The sequence below is a fragment of the Hyperolius riggenbachi genome, chromosome 5 (assembly GCF_040937935.1).
Source record: "Hyperolius riggenbachi isolate aHypRig1 chromosome 5, aHypRig1.pri, whole genome shotgun sequence".
NCBI classification, from domain to species: Eukaryota; Metazoa; Chordata; class Amphibia; order Anura; family Hyperoliidae; genus Hyperolius; species Hyperolius riggenbachi.
In genome coordinates, this window is record NC_090650.1 from 393531996 (window position 1) to 393558441 (window position 26446).

Here is a 26446-nt window from a genome sequence, read left to right on the forward strand (position 1 = left end):
GGCACTTTACATACCCATGTCTATCTCTATCTCATTATGTCACATGTCACCCCAGTTAACCTTTAATATTTTTTTTTTAAGTATATTTCTCCCCCTTTTCCTGCCCTTTTGCGTATATGCAAAAAGGATGCCAGGGATTTGGGGCTCACAAAATAGCCGGTAGTAGAATATCAATACATTTACTGATATTCTACTATTTTTGCTATGCTAATTCCAACAGTAAAATATTGGTAAATAATACCTATATTTTATTCAACGTAAACGTATCCCTGTTTTCACACCGAACCCTACCTCTACCAGTGCCTAAACCTAACCAACCTCCCACCATGCCTAACCTTAAAACAAACACTGACACCTAACCTTAAAGGGAACCTGAAGTGAGAAGGCTATGGAAGGTGCCATATTCATTTCCTTTTAAACAATACAAGTTGCCTGGCCACCCTGCTGGTCTATTTGGCTACAGTAGTATCTGAATAACACCAGAAACAAGCATGCAGCTAATCCAGTCAGATGACCTGCTCCTGATCTGCTGCATGCTTGTTCAGGGTCTATGGCTAAAAGTATTAGAGGCAGAGGATCAGCAGGGCTGCCAAGCAACTGGTATTGCTTAAAAGGATACCAGAGGCAAAATAACCTAGAGAAACAGGAGGGGGGGGGGGGGGGTAGCAGGCATATATACTGTAACCAGCCCTTATGCCTACTGCTCACCACGTTCTCCTCTCCACCCCCGCATCCTACCTAAATGCCTCTCCGGCAGCCTCTTCCGGGTCGCTGGAGTCAGGCACTACTGTGCAGGCGCTGGCTGGGCTGCGGGTGTCCTACAGCGCTGGGAGCTCTCTGTGTCATACGCATGCGCAGAGCGCTTCTGGCCACGCCTGTGCCTGCACAGTAGTGCCCGACTCCAGCAACCGGGAGGAGGCTACCAAAGGGGCATTTAGGTAGGATGTGGAGGCAGATAGGAGAACCGGGGGAGTGGTGGGCATCAGGATAGGTCACAGTATATATGCCTGCTTCCCCCTCCCCCCGTTTCTCTAGGTTATTTCGGCTCAGGTATCCTTTAACAGGAAATAACTATGGCAATCTCCATATTGCTCTCGCTTCAGGTGTCCTTTAAAGCAGGATTGTCCCCATAAAAGTTAAACTTCAACAGCAACTGGTCAGAGTGTATTAAGGGATGAAGATGATAATACTGCATTCAAAACTTTCACAACTTTTTCTGCTGTTATGGTTTGGAGTTATCACATACCTTAGGAGCACTGGCCCTTTAATAGCCATTGCCATTCAGTTGCCTACTGGGGGTTCTTTTTATCTATAATATATTCCTCCTCTTCCCTTTATTTCCCTGACTAGCTGCCTATCTGAAACACGATCCTCTGCTCACTTGTGTTTACAAGCAAGGCTGAGGTGACTCAGCATTGGAGGAGAAAATAAAAAAAAAAGTTAAGGGAAGAAATGACATCAGTATTTAGCCTCAAACTGTGGGTAAAAGACATTGTTCTCACCAGGAACAGAATTCTCTTTATTTACTATATAACATTTACTGAAATCAAAACGTGGACAGTACAATACATGTGTTAAGTAAGCAGATCAAGTATTTATCTACTTATATATGTTTTTTTTCTCCCTGACATAGTATGGCTAATCCTCCTGCTTTAAAAGACCCCCCTGCGATACCTAGCCTTAACCACCCCCCACCTCAAAAACTGAAAATTATCAGTGGACTGTTGTGCAAACAGTGGCGTCCAAGCTTCTGCTGCGCCGCCGCCGCCACTCAAAATTCGTGCTTCCTCCCTTCCTCCTCAAGCTAGAGCAGGCATGTGCTAACCTCATCCATCACTGCTCATCTAGTCTAGAGATAGTCAATGAGATGCAAATAATGTCATCTTGCATGCATATTTAATACAAATTGGACTTGATTCTCAAAGGCGTGATAACCGCTATCACAGCAGTTATCATGTGATGTGCACCTCGCAGTGCTTATCACGCGAACAGCGTTCGTTTACGTGATAGGCGAAGGTTATGGCGCGATCACGTGCGCTTTTCATGTGAAGCGCGCACGTGATCGTGCGATAACCTTCTCTTATCACGTGAACGAACACTGTTCGCTTGATAAGCACTGCGAGGGGCACATCGCGTGATAACTGCTGTGGTAGCAGTTATCACGCCTTTGAGAATCAAGCCCGTGGTGTGCAGCTTTAAATGAATCAATATCTCCAGGAACTATATTTGATTGGTCCACTTCTAACTAAACACAGGCATATTTTTTTTCATTTTTTGAGTCCTTTGTCTGCTGTGTATCACAACTCTACTCACTGACTTAAAGTGGATCCGAGATGAACTTTTACTCATTGCATAATTGTGTTTCTTTCCTATTGTTTATAGGGCATTCCTCAAGCCAAATACTTTTTTGTTTTTGTTTTAATACTCTAATTCCCTATTAACTAAACAAGCCACGCCCACAGGTTTTCAGAGAGCCAAGGCACTTTCAGACAGTAGCAAGGGCTCATGGGAGCTCAGTCTGGGCAGGAGGAGGAGGAGGTATTACTAGCCAGAGATTTCAGAGGCAGAGGGGAGGAGGGAGGAAGAGGGGGGTTAGGTTTTTTGCTCAAGATACAGATAAGCCTGCCTCTGTGTAATGTTTACAAACAACATGGCTTCTGTCATTGTATCACAGGAAGAAAGAATCATATTCTATTAAAGCTGTTTGCAGCTAGATTTGCTGTGTAAACTATCTAAACTTTAGATAAGATATATAGACAAGTAACTTGTTATAGTTAGTTTTTCATCTCGGATCTGCTTTAATGAAAGGTGAATAAATACTGAGAATGTATTAGACACAGGTGATGAGAAGGGGAGAGTATCTCCACTAATCACTACTGCAATGGACAAATGACTATCTCTACCATAGTCCTATGTCCGTTGCAGTCTAGGGCCAATTTTAGGGGGCAGCCAAATAACTTATTTGTTTGTTTTTGGGAATGTAGGAAAAAAATGGAATGCCTGGAGGAAACCCACTCAGACACATTCCAGTCACTTGCTCCAAAAATACAGTATATTAGGGTCATGCAGGATGAGAGAGGACATTTATACAATAGGTACATCACCTTTTTTAGACATGATTATTATAATAATAATAACAACAACAATGGTAGCCTTTTTGGATTTGGTCCTGGCCACATGGAAAGCGATACGGTCCTATTCAGAAACTGATTAAGGTGAAATGGTTTCCTAGGCAAGCAACAACTTTGGGCCCATCCTTGATGGCCGCCTGGAATTATTGATAAGATATGTTGGGTTCTAGCAGAAACCAGGCCCCTAGACCCTCTCCAGGCCCTAAGGACCTGCTTTGGGTTGCCTTGTGAATGATCCGGCTGTGGTCCTATTTGTGACTACAGACACAATTCAGGCCTCCATAATGAGAGAAAACTCTTAGGCTGTGTAATAAATTGCGTCCTGTGTCATTTATTTACCTGCAGTGCAGTATTCACCCTACTTTTTAAATCAAATCTTAATCAGTCCATTTGTCTCTTCCAAAATCTGGCAGCGTGACAAAGCTCAGTAAGTGCTGTGCTGCTGGCCTGGCCTTATACCTGATGCATGGAGGCTGCGTCCGCCTGCCATCTGCCTCTGGCGGCTATCGTACTGCTGACCAGGTAGCACGCAGCCTTGAAACTCACAGCGGTTCAGACTGATGGGAGGAACCGTCAATAAGTTAGGGACACGTGTAAGAAAATGCATCTGTCTGACTGCTTTGGGAGCATTAAAGTTGCATTAGGTCATGTGCTGTCCCATGGCTTCTGTTTTTACAAGTGACTGTGATAAATCAATTCACCTGCTCATCTTACAGTACAAGCACTGGTTTCTGTGGCATAACTGTGCTCTGTGATCCGGAAAGGTCACACCAGTAACTCTTAACAGGGATATTCTTAAGCCATAAACTCAAATTCCATTTACCCCCTGCTGTGTTTATTATGCAGTCTACAACCTGACACTGCAATGCAAGCATTCCAATACAATCTTAAATGTTTCCTGTTAAATCATAAATCAATCTTATCTCAGTCAGCCTGGCTCCATTTTGGTAGATTGCTGAGGATAGGGAAGCTTGTTATCTCCCCTCCTACATTCATGCTCCTCACTGATTGGCTGAGGGCAGTTCAGTGTGACAGGCTAAGACTGAGAAGGAAGAAGCTGCTGAAATGCGATCTATTCCGTGCTCACATCAGAATCAGAAATCATTTATTCCGCCAAGTTCAATTGGGGTGCTGTACTTGGCAGTGGATTTGGCTCATACAGTTTCTGGAAGGATGGGGGGGATGATGTCCAAAAGCCAAGAGCCGAGGTTGCCATGCTACAGACATCATCCCTGTATGAGCCACAACTAATCAATTCCGGTACAACACCCCCCCCCCCACCCCCCCATTTGTACTTGGCGAAAAATATGATTCTGATGTGAGCACAGCATACACGTGTTTACAAAGCAAGCTAGATACAATAGTGCAGTTTCTAGGAAAAAAAAGAGTAAGGGAGGAAATGACATCAGGATTGGCTTCAGTCAGAGGCAGTAAACATGGATTACTTATACATGCGTTTTTTTCCTGGAATAGTATGGCTGTTCCTGTTGCTTTTAAGCTGTAAGGCACTTTGGCCTTCTAGAAAATCCACCATATGCATTGCTCAGCGCAGGATCATCCACCAGCCAACCTAGGTAGGTGCCTGGGGCCCAGTGGGTTTCAAGGGCACAGCTGCTACCTATTTGCCTACTCTCTTATCTCATGTTACCTATAACACCTATGATACCTATAACACTATCAGGGGAGTTAAAGCTACTATTTTGCCCTGGGTCCCATTTCATTGTGACTTTTATCTGGCATTGCTGACCCCTCCTAAGATCAGCATTGAGTGTAGGAGGTGCAAAAAATACTTTCTTCATAAATACACTTTATGAGGAGCAAAAAAACTAAAAAGGGTAATTAGCCGCTGATTAATTACTGATCATCTGATTATACAAAAAAGTTTTTGAAAGTACCAAAACAACGCGTTTCATGGGCCTTTGCCCGATTCCTCAGGTAAAAGCACCACTAAGCGCATGCAAGGACCTTTTAGGACTTGTCAGTTTGTCCCCCTCCCCACCCTACACACATGTAATCTGAACCAAATCTTCATCTGTAGTGGGATTGACAGACATCTCCCTCACATGCCCTGATTGGGTGGGGTGATGAGTGGCAGCTGTGTCCACTCCTCCCCCTCCCAGGCATCATGGCTGCTTGTCCCATGCAGAAGAAGGGAACGGCAAGGAGCCATAGCACTTGGCCAGGTTACTAATCTACTAATGAATGTATTTCCAGCTGTTTTTGTAATCTTATTTTCATTTCACTGCACTACAGGGAGCAGCATTGAGACCGGAGGTATTAGAGATTTTTGCTGGGAGAGGACGTTGATAATTTGTTTAATATGCTTATAACATCATCATTTTAGCCCCACTGCACTGTACCAATACCTCCCAACTTTTTGAGATGAGAAAGAGGGACACTTAAGCCACACCCATGAGCACGCCCCATCCCACCCCTAGTCACGCATACCATAAAGATTTCATAAGATAAATATGTTGTTTTATAATTCAAACCACACTGGTCCTTTCTTTCCTGGTTAATTTTCCTTCATATTAACATTTTAAAATTGGTAATATATCAATTTTAAAGGATGGGAATAAAGTTTAAAGTCAAACACATTTTTTTAGTAGAGAAATATATATATATATATTTACATAGAAAGAGGGGCAGAGTCCTGAAAGAGGGACAAATGAGGAGGACAGAGGGGCAGGGCTCCCAAAGAGGGACAGTTGGGAGCTATGCTGTACCAGTCATCAGGTTACTAGAATTGGTTGATGCTGCCTCCTATGCCATTTGTTTGTTGGATACAGAACTGCATGTCCCATAATCCCGAGCAGTGATGGGAAATTGTTAATAGATAGCTGATAACACTAAATCCTAATGACTGGTCTCCGTATGTCGTTCTGTCGAACATCTTGTGACAGCAGAAGGGGTAACTGCACAGTACCTAATTACCGTCTTTGCACATAACAGGAATCACTGGCGTTTTTACTTTTCCCGCAACGTCTGCAAGAAAACGTGGATAACAGATCAATAAAGGTACAATATCTGTGTCACTTACTTACCTCAGCAGCGTTCCCGCGGTGACTGTGGGAGCCAGTCTGAGCAGTCAGCTCTCTCTGCTAGCCGTGATTCCTCCAGGGACCATGCGCTTCTGCGGGCATGCATGGCCAGGCATGCCTTATCTTGTGCACTCCGGCGGCTCAGTTGGCCGCTGGAGTGCAATCTTCAGTTAGAGTGATAAAGAGAGCAATTGACCACTCTCCTCTTTCAGCAGCAGAGGCTGCTGGGAATTTTAGCTCTGCCCTGATTGGGCTAATATAGGTCCGTCTCTCCCAGAGTCCCTCACCCGTGAAAGCGATTAGTTGCCTTGTGCTACGTTGCTGACTGTGATTTCTGTGGATTATCTGTATACGACCTTTTGCCTGATCTGTGGGCTACGTTATTGGATTGCCACTTGGACCGACCCTGTATCTGTTATTGACCTGCTCTTGTCTATTCCCTGGCACCGTGATTGTCTGATCTCCCGTGTATGACCCCTGGCCTGTTATTGGACATGAAGGATTATGTTTTGTACCTCACTATCTGACCTCTCGTTGCTGACCCAGACTGTCCACTATCCTGCCCATAGGATCTGTCTAGTGTGTTTCTGGTGGTACTTCGGCCTTCTAGGCCTGCATGATCAGTCTTCTCTCGGCTGAGCAGGGATGCACCACATAAAGTGGAGACTGCTGAGGAGACTGGGGTATTGGGACTGAAAGGAGGTTGGAGATCTGCCCGGCCTCACAATCCTGATATAAAGCAGACCTGCTTATCATTCATATCATAATAGACATTAATAAGATTATTGTACCAAGAAAATAGATGTTTTAGTCGTAAAAAGGATCTCTAGAGATCGGTTCCATAAGGAGACTTTTCCTAGGCAGAAATACCAAGCAATATCACAGAAGTATTGTGGGAAAGTGATATGATCTGTAACATGTAAATAATGCATGCAGGGAGTCGGGGATCTGGCTCCATCGGGCTGAATAGGGAAACCGTGTGTAATGCTGGGGGGTCATACTTTCTGACCACCCAGCACAACAAGGCTAAGAGCTGGATAATGGAAGAGGCTACACAGGCTGCCCAGAGCAACTGCAGCTCTGGGCTTCTGATATCGCTACAAATAAAACACAATGGCAGCGCAGTGCGATATTGCGCTGACTTAGTCCGCATTGTGCTGCCTTAGAGATAGCAAGCATTCAGACAGGTACAAGACAGGACTATAGATTGGAGGGTAACTAGTAGCAACCGCAGCTCACAGTCACATCCACAGAAGCAGAGCAAGCAGGCTAACAGCAGTCACCAGCAAGCATCCACCCAGACAAGACTACAGGATAGAACGTAACTAATAGCAACTGCAGCCTATAGTTACGTTCCCAGAAACTAGAGTAGCAGGAATATTACCAGCGTGGTGATGGCAGAATCCAAGCTATCTGGATAATGGACTTCACTGACCCACCACGGATGCAGCGAACCTCCATCAAGCATGGAACTAGGTAATACACAAATAATAAGAAAAATAACAAACGGCTCAACTAACGGATAAATATATATTAGCAAGTCTGCGTATATATTTATCAAGAACTAGCTAAAGCACAAGTAATAAGGTCGCATAGAACTACAATAACAAAACCATATAGAGTAACAAGGTGCCCAGCAGATCAGCATACTGACCACTATGACGGGCGGGGTATGAAATAGGAGGCAGACTTTTATGCTGGCATCAGCCAATGGATGCAGGTATGTAAATCTCCACACAGCTGAATGGTAATCACTCAATCCCGAGCTGGCCTGACCACCATCTGCTAGCTGGCTGTGGATGCAAAGGACTCCCATAAGAAATACATGCAGTATTATGTAACAACATGCATGCAGGAAATCCAGGGCTATCTGGCCGCAGCTCAGCTGCAACAAGCAATTGGTGGAATGATGACAGCTTCCCAAGCTGCCCAGAACTGCAGAGCGATTGTAAATGACAATGAGACACATTGCAAATGCACAACCGAATGCAAGCAGATAAAACAGAACTGTCTGTTTGCAGCTCCACTGCAATGGACAGAATACGCTACAGGAGGGATCCTTACAGCGTGCATGCGTGTGCATGTTTTGCAATGCATTGCCGCCCATAGCATTGGCCAATTACCCCTACGCATTTATTGAATGAGTTTGGGAAGGCTGGGCAGTGTGATTGCCACCACTGGTGATGTCACTTTTGATAGCACTGTGGATGAGCATGCTCCTGAGCAAGTGCACTGTGCCATAAGTGGGCTTGGGCAAGGCACTGAAGCAGCAGCAGACCAAGCCACAGTGCCGAACCTTTACTCCCTTTGGTCTGTTACTTTCAGCTCCAGAGCAGGGACTTCAGGCCACTGGCCAGGCTAAATAGGATAGAGGTAAGTAAGGGAGGAGCAAGACAGCTTTCTACCTGTGAAGTGTGTCTGAAGGAGATGCCAGAAAACAGAGAAGCCCAGCTTCCAAATACAGATAAGCTGATCTGCTTTGTTCAGATGTACTGGCTTTTATGCTATTTAGAGGTTATTCAAAAAGCTGTGAGTCTGAGATGCCCAAGACTGGGGTGAGATTTCTGCACCCATAGCTCTACCCAAGATCTCAGTTAAAGAGGAACTCCAGTTAAAATAAGGTATAAATGATTTAGTCAGTGTTTGCCCATTGTAAAATCTTTCCTCTCCCTGATTTACATTCTGACATTTACCACATGGTGACATTTTTACTGCTGGCAGGTGCTGTCAGTGGAAGGAGATGCTGCTTGCTTTTTTGCCAGTTGGACCCAGCTCTAAGCAGCTGTTATGTTCCACAATGCAATGAAGTTCACAGACAGGAAACTGTCAGGACCATGGTCATGACATCACACTGTGGGAAGGGTTTCACCACAATATCAGCCATACAGAGCCCCCTGATGATCCGTTTGAGAAAAGGAATAGATTTCTCATGGGAAAGGGGGTATCATCTACTGTTTGGGATGATGTTCAATTCTTGGTCACGGTTACTCTTTAAAACAGAAAAGCAGAATTCAAGTCACCCTCCTCATAATGCTGCATCTTCCCATCACAAAAACCTATTGCTTTCATATTTAGTGTAGTAACACCTGGGGCCATTTTCAGTACGATGCCCAGAGGTCCATAAAGCAAGTCTGAAGCCAGCCAAAAAAAAAAAAAAGTCAGGTCCTCACCTATGGAGAGGGAAGGCTCTGAATCTCATAGAGCACAGGTGTTGAACTCCAGTCCTCGCGTGCCAAATCCATGCCAGTGTTTAGAATGGACTGAGAAATGGAGAAATGTGTTCTAAATGATGGACCACACATTTCCTGATTAAGTCTCTTCAATAAATTTGAGCTGTTCCAAAAATATGTGAGGACCTCTTCTCTCGAGGACTGGAGTTTGACACCTGTTTCATAGAGCCTTCCCAGTCATCTCTCTGTGCCCTCATTACACCCGATGTCTCGTGTTCAGATTTTCCACCTCTAAGAGTCCTCAGAAAGCTTTGGAAGCGCTCGTGTTCCAGAGTGCTTCCAAACATGGGCAGCTCTGTACTGCGCATGCACAATTGCGCACTCACGCATGCGCAGTACAGAGTTACCCCTCTTCTAAAGCACTGGAGGACACAAGTGCTTCCAAAACCTTCTGAAATTCCCCTGAAGGCTTATTCGATCTGTTGGTCAAATAACTGCAACGGGGGTGAGAGCGCTGAACCGAGGGCACGGAGAGAGAACCAGGAAGGCTTTATATGATCCAGACTCTTCTCTCATCTTTGGTGAGTATCTAATTTTTTTTTTCAAGCTGTCTTTAGTATCACTTAAAGAGAATCTGTATTGTTAAAATCGCACAAAAGTAAACATACCAGTGCGTTAGGGGACATTTCCTATTACCCTCTGTCACAATTTCGCCGCTCCTCGAAGCAATTAAAAGTGGTTAAAAACAGTTTTAAAAAGTTTGTTTATAAACAAACAAAATGGCCACCAAAACAGGAAGTAGGTTGATGTACAGTATGTCCACACATAGAAAATACATCCATACACAAGCAGGCTGTATACAGCCTTCCTTTTGAATCTCAAGAGATCATTTGTGTGTTACTTTCCCCCTGCAGCTATCTTCCACTGAAGTGTCAGGCTGTTTCTTCCTGCAGAGTGCAGGCAGCTCTGCCTGTATGTAATTTCTCAGTATGTGAAAGCCCAGTCAGGTCAGAGGAGGATTTATCCAGCTTGTAAAAGATAAGAGAGACGAGAGAAGCTTCCCTAATCTAAATAATACACAGGCAGTGTGCAGAGAGGGGCCTGGAGCAGGGAGATGCATCACAGAACCACAACACTGAAGAACTTTGCAGCCTTCCAGACACAGGCTGACAAGTCTGACAAGAGAGAGATAAGTTGATGTATTACAGAGACTGTGATAGTACAAAGTGCTGCAGTAAGCCAGAACACATTAGAATAGCTTTTGGAACTTGTAGGATGATAAAAAACAGGATGCAATTTTTGTTACGGAGTCTCTTTAAATGTATTGCAAGAGAAGCAGCTGTCCACGAGGGGTTAAATCTCCCACCCACAAGCAATTAAACTTTGCCGTGTAGTATAGCGGAAAACCTCTGCACTCACTGCTAAACCTGCCAAGAAAGGCTTCCCATCTGTGCCTCAAGTGATGTCAGCTGCTTGCCGAGCGGATCCATAGACCTGACTGTGCATGGACATCATCAGAATGGAGGGCGAGCTAGCGGCTTTCCAGCTAACTGAACAGTGATTGAGATGATCTGGCTCGGAAAGCCTTCCCAGTGCTAATTATTTAATAATCTAATTACTTCCTATTCAGATGCCAATTATTTTGGCAAGATGTAGCGGCTCTCTGCGGAATCCCCGCAAACAATGAGCCTTTGCCCGGGTGTAATTACAGCCTGTGCGTGGGCCCGGCGTCACGGGGCCGGAGGAATAACCTGCAGATTATACGGGACACTCATTGGTAGGACCTGCCGTGAGATGGTAGATTGGGGCTTTCTTGTGTTTGGCGCAGCATAGGTTTCATCAGGATTATTGTATTTCTCGTTGTCTTGTACTAATACGGAGGCTGGAATAAAGGCTGCATTTCTTTTTTTTTTTTTGCTTTACCCTTATTAAAAGACACCTGAAGTAAGAGGGACATGGAGGCTGCCATATTTATTTCCTTTTAAATTGGACCTGAACTCAGAACTTCCTCTTTGCTGTAAGATAAAAGCAACAGCATGATAGCCTTTAAAGTAAATGGGAACCGTCGCCTACAATAAAAGGTCAGATACTCACCTAAGGAGAGGGAAGGCTCTGGGTCCTAATGAACCTTCCCTCTCCTCTCCCGGTGCCCTCAGTGCAGCTCAGGATCCCCCACTTGAATCTTCCACCATGGGGGACTTGGGAAGTCTTCGGGAGCCAAGTCCTCCCAAAGACAGGTGGCTCCATACTGCGGACGTGCGATTACGCAATAGAGGGCGCTCACGCGTGCGCAGTATGGAGGGGCCCGTCTTCAGGAGCACTCGGACTTCCTAAGACTTCCTGAAGCCTCTCTTCAGTGGCGGAGATAGCAGCATTTGACCAAATAGGTTGAATGCTGCTACGGGGGACCCTGAGGTGGAACGGGCACTGGCAGAGGAGAGGGAAGGATCTGTAGGACCCAGAGCCTTCCCTCTCCTGAGGTAAGTATCTGACTTTTTTTTTTGTATGCGACGGTTCCCATTTACCTGAACCAGTTCATTTCTTAACTGCAGTATGTTCATGTCGTAAGTGACTTGTGAAACCCACACGATGTGAATATTATTCACTTCCATTTAATGAGCACAGCGCGCATGCTAGCAGGCAGCTGGGCTCATTGACCCACCCCCTAACTACACTTATCAAGGATCCCCTTCCGGGGGTCCGATCCTCCAACCCCCACCCGATCCCTTGTAATTGAACATCCCCCCTTTTTCCCCATGCTGCGATTGGACAGCATGCAGGTTAAGCAAGAAAACTTCTCACCTCACCTGGTTCCTGCACGCTCAGGCTCCCTTCCAGTCATGACCAATGTCTACTTCACTATGCAGAATGGATTGATGATGTCATCAAGCCAGGACCCAGTTTATTATAGGCATAGTGCAGCTGGCTGACAGCGGTAATTCATAGAGGAGAGCCCAGTGGCATAGGAACCAGGTGAGGTGAGGTGCTTATTAGCTATTACTGCCCAATCGCAGCATGGGGATAGAGGAGGGGGGGGGGCAGCATAAGGACACACCTGACTATCTGAGGGGGGGGACAAAGGGGCACACCTCGCTATCAGTGGAGGGAATCACACCTGGCTATGTATGGGGAGAGGGGGACAAAGGGGCACACCTGGCTATTTATGGGGGGGGGGTGTCAAAGGGACACATCTGGATTTTTATATTGGGGAGGGGCTGATAAGGGGAGCATCTGGCTATGGGGGGAATAAAGTGGCACACCTGGCTGTCCATGGGGGGGTGAGATAGAGGGTCACATATGGCTATCAATGGGAGGAGGAGACAAAATGGGCCCATGGCTATTAATGGGGCTGGGGGACAAAGGGGCACATCTGGCTAATAAAAGGGCACATCTGGTGTTTTATACGGGGAGGGGATAATCAGAGGCACATCTGGCTATCTATACTGGGGTGGGAGTTAAAGGGGCACACCCAGCTATCTATGGGGGTAGAGGGGGAGAATAAAGGGGCACACCTAGCTATCTATGGGGAGAGATAAAGGGGCATATCTGGATTACCACGCTGGAGGGAGAGGAGGGGCTAATAAATGGGCTTAACTTTTAAATATGTATGCCATGAGGGGATATTACTGTTGTTTTGGCAAAGATGTCTTGTACTAACTGATAGTTCATCGTTAAAGTGAACCTCTGGACTAAAAATCTACTCAGCAGAACTGAAAAGGCTTGGTGTTTCTTTAACAGTTTCACAGCATCACAACTTTGTTTTTCTTACCTAAGCATCATTTTTGCTGCATTTTTAGCTAAGCTCCACCCATCAAAAAATGCTGATGCTGTGCAAAGCATGATGGGATTTCCTATGTTGTTATTCACGTTACCTAGCAACTGGGAGGGGTGATCAGCACACAGGACAGTTGGAATTGTGCCTCATGCTCCCTGTCACCTCCTTTCAACCAAAAAGATGGCTGCCCTCATGAAATCAAACATTTGCCTGTTCTTTTAAAACAGGGTGGGTGAGAGATTATTGTGATGATCCGCTCAGCTGGCTGCACAGGCAGACAGCTGTTTGTCCATTCCTCTAGTCTGTGGGCTGCAGGTCTCTGGAACAGAGACCTGTCTTTCCATTGCAAGTTTCTGGTCTGTTCTCTTGCTGGGGAATTTGCATACATTCGTTATGCAAATCCCCTACCTGCCTTCTTTGATGACTGGCACTATAAGAGCTTTATGGTTCCCAGAATGCTTTGCTGGACATTTCCCTTCCATGCTCTGTTCCTGATGGACACTGCTGGAGTGTCAGCCATTGCTATCTAGTATAGTTAATTCCTGGGGGTTGCTTAGGCTCCCCTTCTAGCCCAGTCAGGTTGTATTATCTGTATTGCCTGTTCTGTCTTGTCTTGCCTGTTGCCATTGTCCTGCCCCAAAGGTGGTCGACAGGAAATGGTTCTGATCTCTGTTCTTGGAGTATAGCTGGTGCAGCGGTTGCTACCAACTATCTCTTCTGTTCTATCTCCTGGGATCGCGCTAGCTACTTTTCGCTAGCGCTGGGGATCCTTCTGTTCTGTCTTCTGGGATCGCGCTAGCTACTTTTCGCTAGCGCTGGGGATCCTTCTGTTCTGCTACTCTGTACCTGGATCACGCTGGCCACTTTTCGCTAGTGCTGTGGATCCTATCTCTCGTTTGTCCCTGTTTTCGTGTGTCTGTCTTGTCCGCTACGCTTGCTGCAGGCTCGGTGAGGTAACCGTTAAGCAAGCGCTTGCGTCCTCTGTTTCATGTTTGTCTGTTAATGGTTAGTTAGGCGTGCTTGTCTCTATTGTGCTTATCACGTGGAGATCGCGCATAACCGCGTGCACTGTTGCGAATGAGTGCGGTGTTCGCGGTTAGCTAGCGTTTATTATTTTCCGTATCTCCTTATTGTATTTGCTGTACCTTTGCTACCCTCGTATTCTATTCTGATCTGCCTTGTGTCACGTCTGGCGATCGCACCTCTCGCGATCACGTTCCTATTTCGTATCTGCTGTTGTGTGTGCGCGGTCGCGGGGTGGCGACTGGATTGGCGCACACACATACAACCTATCCCTTTGCTCAATCTCATTCGCAATCGCCTCTCTTGCGATTGCGTTCTGCGCTTCGTACAATTCCTGTCTGGCACTTGTGGAGGTACAGAGGATTGGTTCCTCTGCACTTCCCAGCGCCATCTGCCGACAGGAATTTCCCTCTACAGGTGCGTAGCACCTTTTGCTGGGTGCCTGCAAATATACGCTTGTGGAGGATTTCCGCCGTGTCAGCGCACGCGTTGTGCGCTGATCACGGAGAAAGTTCCACAACCGTTACAATTATATTACCTATCTATTTTAATTAACATAACTAATGTAACTTAATGACTGTATGATTGTTTAGGCTGAAGCTCCTCTTTAATCTCTTCCCTCATCTATTTACTATCTTTTCTTCTGTAAGCTCTTGACTGTCTTCTCTTCTCTCTTTCCTCTACTCTCTAATCTCTTTTCTCTAATCTCTTTCCTCTCTTTTCTCATCTCTTTCTTCTCTCCTTTCATCTCTTTCCACTTGTCTCTAATCTTTTTTCTCTCATCTCTTTCCTCTCTTCTCTCATCTCTTTCCTCTCCTCTCTTCTCTAATCTCTTTCCTCTCATCTATTATCCCCTCCTCCCTCTCTCATCTCTTCCCTCTCTTCTCTTCTCTAATCTCTTTTCATTCCTCTACTCTCTTTTCTTTCCTCTACTCTCTAATATTTTTCCACTCTTCTTTCATCTCCTTCCTCTCTTATCTCCTTTCTCTCTTCTCTAATCTCCTCACCTCTCTTCTCTAATCTTTTTCTTTTCTCTTTTCTAATCTCTTTTCTCTCTCCGTCTAATTTCCTCTCTTATCTCTTCAATTATCTGTTTTGCTCTCATCTGTTTCCTTCCTTCTCTCTTTATTTCCTCTCCTTTACTCACCTCTTAATTTTTTTTATTCTCTTTCGTCTTTCTCTCTTTAGCTCTCTATCGCTCTCTCTTCTCCCTTCTCTGCTCTTTTTAAAGTTCCTTGTTCATCCTTAATCACATTATTATTATTTTGTTTCTTTGCCATAAGTGACTCATTTCTCTCTTTAAAGACATTGTCAGTGTGTTCTAATCTATTGCGAGGCTGTGAAGAGAGAACTGAAAGAACATGACTGATTATTGCTTGCCACAGTCTCTGCATCCTTCATCTTACTGTCAGTGTTTGGCAGCTGTCATTGAATTCCGACTGAACAGAGCGTTTTTGTTTCCTTCTGAGTCTCGCAGGAAAATATATGCTTCATTGTGAAATTTGCAAAGTGCTTTCTAAACTAATTTACTGCTCTGAAGGCTGCGTAGGTAGCACAGAAAAATTGATGTCGGCGCTTGTGTAGGAGGTTATCTTGGTGATGTAAGCAACATGTAAAAAAAAAATTAAATTAGGAACTTTTCTACACTATAATCAGTGGCCTTGCTGAAGAGCAGATCTCCTGGGCATCTCAGGATAGAGTGATAGCGTATGTTATTTTTCCTATTCTGCATAACACGATGGTAGCGGTACTTTATGCAGTGCACAGATTGGACTGATACCAGGGGTGCAGTTAGACCCAGGCGAATCAAGCAGCCTTGTGGGCCTCATCTATAGCAGGGGCCTCCCTTGCTATTAGGGCCTCCCTGTCTATGACTTGTATGGCTGCCACTGCCTCCCTGTCACTAACACACAGACCTCAGTTCAGTGACAATGTAAAAGCGGCGCAGTGACTACGGAGTACACTGCAGATGCGGAAGTGAGGTCATTGCTCATTTGCTGCATTTGAAGTGTTCTGTACGGTTACTGTGCACTTTCGAGTTGCTGCCAATCTGCTGGTATATGAGTGTTGGGGATTGGGAGATAGCAGGAAGATACCCTGGCTGACATCGATTCCCTATATGGAGGGCACCTATGGCTACCTATACAGTGGGTGGCCATATATACTGGGGTGACATTTGGGCTACTTATACTAGGGGAGTGAACCTTTGGCTACCTACCTATACTGGAGGGCTACCTATTTATTTATTTTTGAGGGGGCACAAGTGGCTACCTATTTTAATGGGAGAAGGGGCCTCTGATGAGGGGAGGAGGGCCACATATTATGTGCTCAGGGCCGGCGCTACCATAGAGGCAAAGGAGGCAATTGCCCCAGGGCCGCAGAGCCTGTAGGGGCCCCCAGTGGCTACAAGAGGGAAAAAAATTCAAAAAGACCTTAAAGTTTCAAAGGAAAAAAAATACACATTTAAAAACCCACCGACTTTTACGGTTAATAGCAAATCCACCTTAAATGCTAGAAACCCTAAATTTGCAGGATATGTTAAAGAGATCATTGGGAATTTTTTCAAAAAGACCTTATAGTTTTTGAGAAAATCGATTTTAAACTTTCAAAGGAAAAAAGTATACTTTTAAATGCGGTAAATGTCACTTTTAGTAGCAAACCTAACGGTAGTGTAATTTTACATGTATCAAAAGAAAGAACAATACATTTCCTGACGGGGTTCCCAGGGGCATTTTTTCCCATTTTCCCAAATTTTTTTGTATGTTTAGAGTGTGGGAATTTTTTTTTTTAATTATGTGGGGTCCCCCCTCCTGAAACTTTTTAACCCCTTGTCCCTCATGCAGGCTGGGATAGGCAGAATGTGGCGCTCCGACCAATTGGGGCTTCACACCCTGACTATACCAGCTGCAAAAAAGGTCCCTTAATGCCAGGGTATCTGTTGGGGGGCCCCCAGGTTTATTTTGCCCTGGGGCCCCATTGTTGCTTAAACGGGCCCTGTATGTGCTGCTTGGAGCCACAAAAACCTTAGCAGGAATAGCAGCACCCCTGCTAAACATGGAGATTTACATAAAAAATATTGAGGTTTACATCAAAAATAATGGTGGGCAACATAGACATTTAAAATCAAATCTACACATGCAGACTATCTAGATAACAAATCAATAAAAAATTGAACTACAGGAATTGTGAGCAATATTTTTTTTTTATCAAAAGCAATTGATTTTAAGGGGATGCTGTGGTGGACACAAGCACATTCTGCTACTATATCCTGAAAGCGTAAAAGCACTATTGCTGCTTCTTACCCCATAAATGTTTTTTTTTTTTATTTTTTTAGCTTCCTAATCCAGCCAGCTAAAATTCGAACATTGCATAGTCCAGTCTATAGTCTTGCTTAGCCTCTCGACTGACCTGCCTCCTCACCTGATTTTTTATTTATTTTTTAATGAGTTGCACTGCCCATCTCTGTGTTCTGTCCTTCTCAGGGGCTTGCATTGGGCAGCTGTGAACACACAAAGCAGCTGTCTTGTCTCTCCATACAGGAAGGCAGGAAATGTGATTTATGGTGGATTGGGGGATTAAAAGGGAGACAGGTCCACATATTACATATGAAGCATTTAAACACACTAAATATATATTCCAGTCACTTAGACATTTCCTTCACTTTAGTTTCAATAATAATTTGATTTAAGGTGTGTAGGCTATTAGCCTTCAGTACCCGATCCTCATAGTGGGACTGCCAGCTAAAACTACCAGGCACACTGATCTTCTGTCAGGGTATCGTCCCTTCACCTTTTAAATTCCACTTCCACAGCAAGGCTAGTCTTTGGTCCCCCTGGATTACACCAGTACTTGCTATATCTAGCCAGTGTTCCTTGATCGCCATACAAGGATGTTTCTGGGAGACCAGCAGCTCCATACAGTCTTCGCTTCGCTTTAGCCATCATTTTCGGGGTACCTGTCAGGACTTCAGGGCTAACGTAGCAGCTCAGGGCCCACAAAGTCCCCACCATACTTTACCCCAATAGACAATACCTTACTTGATGTTGCTGAATACATTTCTTAGAATACCCTTCTGGAGTAACATGATGGACCTACAGAATGGTATCCTATAGAATGTCTAGACAGCATTATCTAAGTGACTGCAATATTTACCTAATGTGTTAACATGCTTCAAATGTGATATATGGATATATATTTCTTATTGTTTTAATGGTTTTGTAATTAAATTAAAATTCAACATGAAATGTACACAGTAAGATTATTTTTGTTCATATAAGGCAGCTTTTCTACATCTGAGATAATACTCAGAATAATAGTGACCAGTGCAGCCAAAATTACGGTTTTTGGTAATTTTTTTCAATTACAGAAAGCTAAAAAATTGAAAAATGGTCTCCCAGGAGAAAACGAAGGAGAAAAAGAAAATTGAATAACTCCCATAGTCCTTCTGGTTTAAAGCGGGACTGTCAGCCACAAAATACAAAATTCCATTTACCCACTGCTCTGTTTGTTATGTAGTCTGCAACAAGCATTCCAATAAAATCATAAATGTTTCTGCTATAATGAATCTCATCTCAGTCAGCCTGGCTCTATTCTGGTAGATTGCTGAGGAGAGGGAAGCTTGTTATCTCCCCTCCCACATTCCTGCTTGTTACTGATTGGCTGAGGGCAGTTCAGTGTGACATGAGGCTGAGAAGGGAAATACACCTCACCCTTCTGCAGAAGCTGCTGAAATATGATCTATGCTGTGGTCACATGTGTTTACAAAGGAAACTAGATATCACACTGCAGTTTCTAGGAGAGAAAAAAACAGTAAGGGAGGAAATGACATCAAATTGGCTTCAGTCAGAGGCAGTAAAGATGGAAAATGCCTGGAATCGGTTTCTCTTTATTTACTATATAAAATTCACTGAAATTAAAACATGGACAGTACAACGCATATGTTATGTAAGTAGAACAAGTATGTATCTACTCATATACAGTATGTGCTTTTTTCCTGGGATAGTATGGCTGTCCCTGCTGCTTTAACAACCACACAGGTCTATAATACTCGATAGTAAATACGTGTACCAAAAAGTTCACATTATGTAGTTATTACTGAGTTACAGTTTAATTCTTATCATTGTAATAAAAGTTTTTAGACCTTTTTCTGTGCTGATTACAGTCGTGAATAACAGACTATTTTTACTTTTTATAGTTATAATTATAAGCGCTGCTTTTATTTGCACATTAAAAAAAAAATATTTTAAGAGGCTAAATATTTAAAAATCCCATTGACTTGTAGCGTTGAATAATTAAAGAATATCTGTAATTGGCTATTACAATTAAGGTATTTTATTACTCTATATAAAGAAGCACGAAAACAAAGAAAGATACATTATTCATTATAAAAATACAACGCATATCAATGTTCTGGTAAAGAAACACTAAACATCTCATCTGGCCATCCGCAAAAGTAAATCCATTTGACAAAGCGAGTTTGTGGTCACTGTGAGAGTCAATAGAGGAAAAGACTGGTGAAACACAAGCGAAAATGCACCCGACCACCGGGAGCCCGATCTGGTGTAGTATCGCCTTATTGGGTTTGGGGTGAAGTAATTTCGGTGAAAATATACTCACAAGTCTGGGTTGCTCCAGAGGCAACCACTCATTAGAGCAGATGGAGAAATACCGTCCCCACTCGGCCTTTGCTTGTTAGATGTCGGTCGCACTCCAAATGAAAAAATATTCGGCTCGCTATACAAGCGGGGCGAACAAACCCTTTTAGGTAGGGTGCAAGTATATCTATAGATAATACAGGAGGCGCCCAATTGGAAAATTTGTATAAGTTGTATCGGAGCTTGTATCTAACGACACGTGCTCTTAATAATGAAAAACATAAATTCGTAATAAAATAGAATATCTTTTCATTTATTATATGCAAACAGCACTGTGACAACGCGTTTCTCGGCGTGAAGCCGCTTCCTCAGGTCAAATAAGTGCCGGCTCTCGAGACATAGGCGCTCCTACACCCAGCTCGCTCCAGAGCTGGCACTTATTTGACCTGAGGAAGATACAAGCTCCGATACAACTTATACAAATTTTCCAATTGGGCGCCTCCTGTATTATCTATAAATAGAGGAAAAGAGTGAGGAGAGGCGAGTGGATTAGGCAGAATCACAGCGAGTGAATGTCTACCATTAAGCCTCAGTCCACTGCAGGGACTAATTCCCAATCTACAATTTGGTGGAGATATCTCCTCATCATTTTAAGCAGACCTGAACTCAGAACTTTCTTTCTGCTCTCAGCCTGTCCTATACAAACATACTGTCATTAAGTTTTATTGGTTATGTTAATTAAAATAGATAGGTAATATAATCTCATACCCACCCTGTTTTAAAAGAACAGGCAAATATTTGTGATTTAATGGAGGCAGCAATCTTTTTGGTTGAAAGGAGGTGACAGGGAGCATGAGACACAGTTCCAACTGTCCTGTGTCCTGATCACCCCTCCCAGCTGCGTGCGCTAGGCAATGAGAACAACAACATCAGAAATCCCATCATGCTTTGCTCAGAATCAGGAGAAAAATGCCCAGGCAGATTTCTTTGATGGGGTGGAGCTTAGCTTCTGTGCAGCTAAAAATGAGGCTTGGGTAAGAAAAATAAAATTCTGATGCTGTGAAACTGTTAAAGAAACACCAAGCCTTTTCAGAGCTGATGAGTAGATCTTTAGTCTGGAGGTTCACTTTAACTACTTTAAAGAGACTCTGAAGCGAGAATAAATCTCGCTTCAGAGCTCATAGTTAGCAAGGGCATGTGTGCCCCTGCTAAAACGCCGCTATCCCGCGGCTAAACGGGGGTCCCTTACCCCCCGAAATCCCCTCTGAGCAGCGGGGGATCACTTCCTGATTGAGGCAGGGCTAACCGCCGTAGCCCTGCCCCACGCGCGTCTGTCAGCGCGTATCTCCACCTCTCACCCGTCCCTCTCAGTCTTCCTTCACTGAGAGGGGCGGGGGATTGGCGGCGATGCGCCGCTGATAGACGCGCTGTGAGGTAGGGCTGCAGCCGTTAACCCTGCCTCCAGCAGCAGCAAAATCTACAACCAATTTGGTCGTTGATTTTGCGGGGGAGGGTTGGGGGTGAAGGGACCCCCGTTTAGCCGCGGGATAGCGGCGTTTTAGCAGGGGCACACGGCCGGGCATGCGCGATCGTTCCCTGCCACTTCACGGATTAGCCTGCTAGCCGCGATTGGCTGCTTGTAAATGAAAGGGGAAAGGATTCCCCTTTGTTTACATGCGTACAGCGCTGCCGGGGGCCGCATCGCTGTATGAGATCGGCGATCCCGGCCTCTGATTGGCCGTGGATCGCCGTCCTCTCATAGGCTGATGCCTATGAGAGCCGGAGAGCAGGACGGATCGCCGTCCTGTTCAATTGTACAGGAAGAGGGGAGCAGGGAAGGAGAGGGAGGGGAGGAGGGAAGGAGAGGGAGGGGACTGCAGCCATGATAGCCCTCTATGAGGCTGAAGAAGAAAAAAATTAAGTGCAGCAGCGATAGGACCCCTCCGGCAGTATGTCCCCTTAGGGACAAAAATAGGAGGTGAGTCCGATCGCCATATTCCTTAACTGGGCTGTGCAGGAGGCTGAAAAGCCTGCACAGCCCAGTAGTGAAAAAAAACATGCCTGGTCTTTAGGGGGTGTTTAACACTGCGGTCATCAAGTGGTTACAGATACGCAATAGCATAATAACTTTAAAGAAAAAAAATTATTTGTTACAGCTGTGTAACGTTTGCGGAATTGTTTTCGTGGTCAGCGCACGAGATGCGCACTGACACAGCGAAAACCTTCCACAAGCGTATAATTGGGTGAACCCAGGCTAGGTGCAATGCACCAGCAGAGGGCAATTCCCACCGGCAGATGGCGCTGTTCAGTGCAGACGAGTACAATCGCTGCACGGCCACAGATGCCAGAGGGGGATTGTACAGATCAAGACAATGCGGGGCTGAACAGCCCATAAAGAGAAAGAGCACAGGGACAGGACGAATGTGTGTTCACCAATCTAGTCGCGACCCTGAGACGGTGAACACACATCAGCAGAAACAAAAGTAGGAACGCGATCGCGAGAAAGGCTATCGCCAGAAGTGACACAAGACAGACTAGAACAGAACACAAGAGGAGCAAAGGCACAGCAAATAATACAATGAGAATGATAAAGAAAATAACAAACGCTAACTAAACGCGAACACCGCACTCATTCACAACAGCGAACGCGTTTATAGCGCGGTCTCCGCGTGTTAAGCACAACAGAGACAAGCACGCCTAACTAACCACCGACAGACAAACACGAAACAAAGAACGTGAACGATTGCTTAACGGTTACCTCACCGAGCCTACAGCAAGCGCCCGTATCAGACAAGACAGACAAGCACCCCAGACAAACAGAATGATTTCCTGTTGACCACCGCTGGGACAGGACAATCGCAACAGACAAACAAACAGATATGCAATCCTTCCTGCACTAGGGAAACTGCCTAGTGCAGTCCTAAGAATTACTCTAAGATAACTTTAACAAGAAGTATTATGGCTGACACTCTAGGAGTGTTTACTACAAACCCTGAAGGAATGACCAGCAAAGCATTCTGGGAGCAGAAAGCTCTTATAGTGCCAGTCATCAAAGGAGGCAGGCAGGGGATTTGCATAACGAATGTATGCAAATTCCTTAGCAGCAGAACAGACCAGAAACTTGCAATGAAAAGACAGGTCTCTCTTCCAGAGACCTGCAGCCCACAGACTAGAGGAATGGTCAAACAGCTGTCTGCCAGTTCAGCCAGCTGAGCGGATGATCACAAGCTGATAGAAATCCTGCAGTAAATCTGAAATGTGTCTACGCCCTGCTTTTGTGCAAGCAGACATGGCGTTAATATCCTGTGTTTACATATTAGCTGCTCTGCCGTGGCAGCCAGATGACACGGCTGAGAGATCAAATTACACTTGTGATAAGTTACAGATAAGGGGGCATTAGACAGGCTAAACTCTCTAAATACATACAGAGTTCATTTATCTTAATTTTCCTTGTGTCCCGTGCAAGAGTTCAGGTCCACTTTAAGGCATAACTCTAGGTACACACATACTAAAATGGTAAGCCCTTAAAGGAATCCTGAAGTAAGAGGGATATGTGGGCTGCCATATGTACTTCATTTTGTTGACAGACAAAGAGTACATCAACTTTTTTTTGATTGAAAATACTGAAATATTCCTTTGTGTCCAATGGCAAAAATTCCCATTTTGTTGATTGTCCCAAGTCATCAACATGATGTGGCTATTTTATTGTGTTTCTATCGTGAGTATAATTTCTATTTTATTATTTTGTGCAGGTAATGTGGGTATGTAATTTGTGCCGAAAACAACAAGAAATCCTCACTAAGTCCGGAGCCTGGTTCTACAACAGCGGGTCAAACACAGCACAGAAGGCCGGTGAAGAGGGCCAGGTGGGGCTCCAGAACGAAGAAGCACCTCAGGAGAAAAAGGCTAAGCTACAAGAGCAGTCCCAGTACCAGGGACCCTCAGGGGACTTAATCACACCAGCCTCAGACAAAAACCGGCCGCAAGGGATCACTAGGCAAGACTCCATAAAGAATGGTTCTGGAGTGAAACATTCAGCTCCAAGCGATCTATCGTCCGACAGGTAACCATGTTTTCATCCTTGGGTTATTGTGGAGGTTGGTATTAATAATTCTTGTCTACAAACATGGAATTGTAGATTCATACTGTACACTTTGAGGTAAAACATTCAATCCTAAATAATCTACTGTCCACCACGTAACACATGTTATTGTAAAGGTTGGCCTTAAATGTATTGTCTCAAAGCATAGCATTGATTCAAAGAGATCTAGTCATTTCATCTATGAGTTATGGTGTAGGTTAGTCTTAAAGTAAACCTGAAGTGAAAAAAGGCAGATACTCACCTATGGAGAGGGAAGGCTCTGAATCCTATAGAGCCTTCCTGTTCCTCTCATGGTCCCCTTGTATCAGCGATGTCACCTTTGTTGCATGTATTTGACCAACTGGTAAAATACGCCTGTGATGTTCCATGAGTGCTTCTGAAGTTTTCTGAGGGATCCCAGAGGCTGCAAATTTAAACTGGGGGTAGCGCTGGAAAGTGAGGACCATGACAGGAAAGGTAAGGTTCTATAGGATCCAGAGCCTTTTCTCTCCATAGTTAAGTATCTGACTTTATTTTTTTTTAACTGCAGATTTGCTTTAACTTTAATTGTCTCATTATGTAGCAAACACATAAACACATAAAACTAGACTTGGAGTAAATTATTTTGTTTCCTAATGATCCATCAGGTAAAACTGTGCTTTCAACCAGGGGTGTAACAATAGACCCTGCAAGGGATGCAGCCGCAGGGGGGGGGGGGGCAGAAACCTCAGGGGGCCCCATGGGGGAGAAGTTTCTTATACCTGTTCTGTGAGACTGACAATTAAGGGCATGCAGAGAAACAAATGTTCTGCTTTCTGCACAAATCACTGCATCTGCTCAGCCACTGATAAGGAATCATACAAAGTTTTGCAGACAAAGATTTGCAGACTGTCCCTATTCAGTGTGCAGCAGGCTCTTGTGTACAACCCCAAGCCCCCAACCTCTCTACCCTTCCCTACGTACTCTGTACTGTGGGGATGCTGGAGAAGTCTGCAGAGCCAGTTCTGCACTATCAGAGATGGACAGAGTGAGTGTAGTAAGCTGAGGCAGGGAGCACACTTGTCTGTTGGTTTTCTGTATGTGTTTTCTGCTCACCATGTGTGTCTGTATGTGAGAAAACATGCATGTTTTATCACAGAAATGAATGTCATTGATAGAGAAAATGCCTGCAGTTCTTCACTGCTGTCTGTTTCTATCTGCCTGGGGAAACACATTCAAGTGTGCACTAGCCAAATGAATAACATTGGTTCTCAGTTTACAGTAACTGTACAGAAAGCGAGGGGGGAGGGATAGGGGGGCCTCATCCATAGTTTCACAGGAGGGCCCAGTGATTTCCAGTTATGCACATTTTCAACCCTAACTTATTGTGGAGCATAGTCTTAAAATGTCTTGCGTTGAAACATACATATTTTAGTTCCAATATTAGCATAGTGAATTTAAAACAATATGGAATTCGACAAGCAGTTTCGTGTTTCATCCATGAGTTGTTGTGGAGGTTGGTCTTAAAATTTTTTATTGACAAATGCAGACAAATGCAGTGTTTTCGATTCATACTTTAGCATTGAAGTAAGGTTAGGTTTAGGCCTTGTTCACAGTGGTGCGTTACAGTCTGTTGTAACAGCTGCTTTATAACACAGCTTACCGCACTGCAATGCACCACCTATGTGACGCTCACAGTGTGGCAGTAGGGTCATGGTATAATGGGTTGCGGTATGGTAGCACACTGCATCTAGATGTACCTATTACCAGTACAGTCAACCATACTTTTCATTGACTGTATGCTTTACTGTATGCGACGCAATGTGGCTGTTCCGTGCGGTAGTAAAAATAATACTTGGTCTCCCACAATGCTTTGGGAGTAGAATACAGCATAGCTAAATGTCTAGGCTAAGCCTCCCTGGGAGGGTGGGGCTACATACCAATTTACAGCAATATGTATATATAGGAAGTATTTCTGGTGCTGAAACAGGATACTTATTTTAAAAGTTGGTATCCTCAATAATTTTCTGCATTCTGTTATATGTCACTACAGTTTCTCTTTAACCTAGAACAGCTTTTTCTGTTAGGAGAGAAAGCTGCAGCCCAAGGCCTGGCGTATGGGAAGTATTTGTCCTTGTTGGCTATGGCAACCAGTTGTATTTTTTGTTTCAGTTCAAAAACATTACTGTTAAATGACAGTTGGAAGCAGACAAAACATTTCAAGTGAAACAACTGTCAGTCTCACATATACTGAGGAAGTGAGATGCAAGGCACAGAGCCACACACTTCTGTTTCCCTATTCGAGACTTGAAAACATGAGTTAGAGTATCTACAGAACAGACCGCAACTAAGAAAGAAGGCAAGTCCTTAGTCATCACCCAGCATATCTGTACATACATTCAGGGTACTAAAGGACGTCCAAGACCATAAAAACTATGTTAAATTAAGTACATACTTTTGTTAGTAATGGCATACTTTGGCAGGCTGTGAGTGGTTTGTTCCACACCTGTTCGCCTTCTTTTGTCCATTATAAGTCCCGTTGGCACTCCCCGAATAGTACTAGTCAAGACCATTAAAGGGGAACTGAAGAGAGAGGTATATGGAGGGTGCCATATTTATTTCCTTTTAATCAATACCAGTTGCCTGGCAGCC

The 26446-nt window shown here is 44.5% G+C and overlaps 1 protein-coding gene across 46 annotated transcripts in view; it reads left to right on the top strand.

Annotated features, from left to right (window-relative positions):
* Nucleotides 1-26446, top strand: part of RIMS2 (regulating synaptic membrane exocytosis 2) — an 816797-nt gene that overhangs the window by 187075 nt on the left and 603276 nt on the right. For all 46 annotated transcript variants that reach the window (XM_068237786.1, XM_068237812.1, XM_068237820.1 and 43 more), the window contains one exon: nucleotides 23487-23797. In XM_068237786.1, the coding sequence (XP_068093887.1) occupies nucleotides 23487-23797 (311 nt within the window). The remainder of the gene's footprint in view (nucleotides 1-23486; nucleotides 23798-26446) is intronic.